This window comes from Passer montanus, unplaced genomic scaffold, assembly GCF_014805655.1.
Source record: "Passer montanus isolate IOZ18808 unplaced genomic scaffold, ASM1480565v1 scaffold2793, whole genome shotgun sequence".
NCBI lineage: Eukaryota > Metazoa > Chordata > Aves > Passeriformes > Passeridae > Passer > Passer montanus.
The window spans coordinates 1-1,408 of NW_024367476.1; the positions used below are offsets into that span (position 1 = coordinate 1).

General features: G+C 46.8%; 1 protein-coding gene across 1 annotated transcript; it reads left to right on the forward strand.

The window, feature by feature from the left end:
- Positions 1–1,062: 1,062 nt before the first annotated feature.
- Positions 1,063–1,399, forward strand: ZNHIT1 (zinc finger HIT-type containing 1; the record flags this gene model as incomplete). The annotated part of the gene is made up of 1 exon (XM_039713109.1): positions 1,063–1,399. A coding segment is annotated over one exon (337 nt), but the record flags the coding sequence as incomplete, so codon positions are not given.
- Between the last annotated feature and the right edge of the window lie 9 nt (positions 1,400–1,408).

Sequence of the window (1,408 nt, forward strand, 5' to 3'; positions counted from 1 at the left end):
TTTGGGGCTGAATTCTGGATTTTTGGGTCAGAATTCTGGATGTTTGGGGCTGATTTCTGGGATTTGGTTCTGAATTCTGGATTTTGGGGCTGATTTTGAAGCTGAATTCTGGGTTTTGGGTCTGAGTTCTGGATTTTGGGTCCGAATTTTGGTTCTGAATTCTGGATTTTTGGGGCTGATTTTGGGTCTGAATTCTGGATTTTTGGGTCTGAATTCTGGATTTTTTGGTCTGAATTCTGGATTTTTGGGTCTGAGTTCTGGATTTTGGGGCTGAATTTTGGTTCTGAATTCTGGATTTTTGGGGCTGATTTTTGGTTCTGAATTCTGGCTTTTGGGGCTGAATTTCTTCCTGTGGAGCTGATTTTGGGGCTGAATTCTGGATTTTTGGTTCAGAATTCTGGATGTTTGGGGCTGATTTCTGGGATTTGGTTCTGAATTCTGGATTTTGGGGCTGATTTTGAAGCTGAATTCTGGGGTTTGGGTCTGAGTTCTGGATTTTGGGTCCGAATTTTGGTTCTGAATTCTGGATTTTTGGGGCTGGATTTTGGGTCTGAATTCTGGATTTTGGGGCTGATTCTGGGGCTGAATTCTGGGTTTTGGTTCTGAATTCTGGATTTTGAGGCTGGATTTTTTGGCTGAATTTTGGATTTAAAGCTGGATTTTGGGTCTGAATTTTGGTTCTGAATTCTGCATTTTGGGGCTGATTTTGAAGCTGAATTCTGGATTTTGGGCCTGAATTTTGGTTCTGAATTCTGGATTTTTGGAGCTGATTTTTGGTTCTGAATTCTGGATTTTGGGGCTGATTTTGAAGCTGAATTCCGGATTTCTGGGTCTGAATTCTGGATTTTGGGGCTGATTTTGAAGCTGAATTCCGAATTATTGGTTCTGAATTCTGGATTTTGGGGCTGATTTTTGGTTCTGAATTCTGGATTTTGGGGCTGATTTTGAAGCTGAATTCCGGATTTCTGGGTCTGAATTCTGGATTTTGGGGCTGATTTTGGGGCTCAATTCTGGATTTTGGGGCTGATTTTGAAGCTGAATTCTGGATTTTTGGTTCTGAATTCTGGATTTTGGGGCTGATTTTGAAGCTGAATTCCGGGATTTCGCTCTGAATTCCGGATTTCACTCCGGCTCAGCGCCCGGCCCCTCCCTGACCCCAAACCCCCCGAACCCCCAGAACCTGAGCGCGGCCGAGGGCCCCAACTACGTCTCGGCCGGCGCCGCCCCGTCCCGGCTGCCCCAGCGGCACTTCTGCGCCGTCTGCGGCTTCCCCTCGGGCTACACCTGCGTCACCTGCGGGGCCAGGTACTGCTGCACGCGCTGCCTGGGCACCCACCAGGACACCAGGTACGGGGGGAGCCCAAAATGGGGCAAAAACAGGAAAAAATGGGAAAAAACGGTGAAAAAA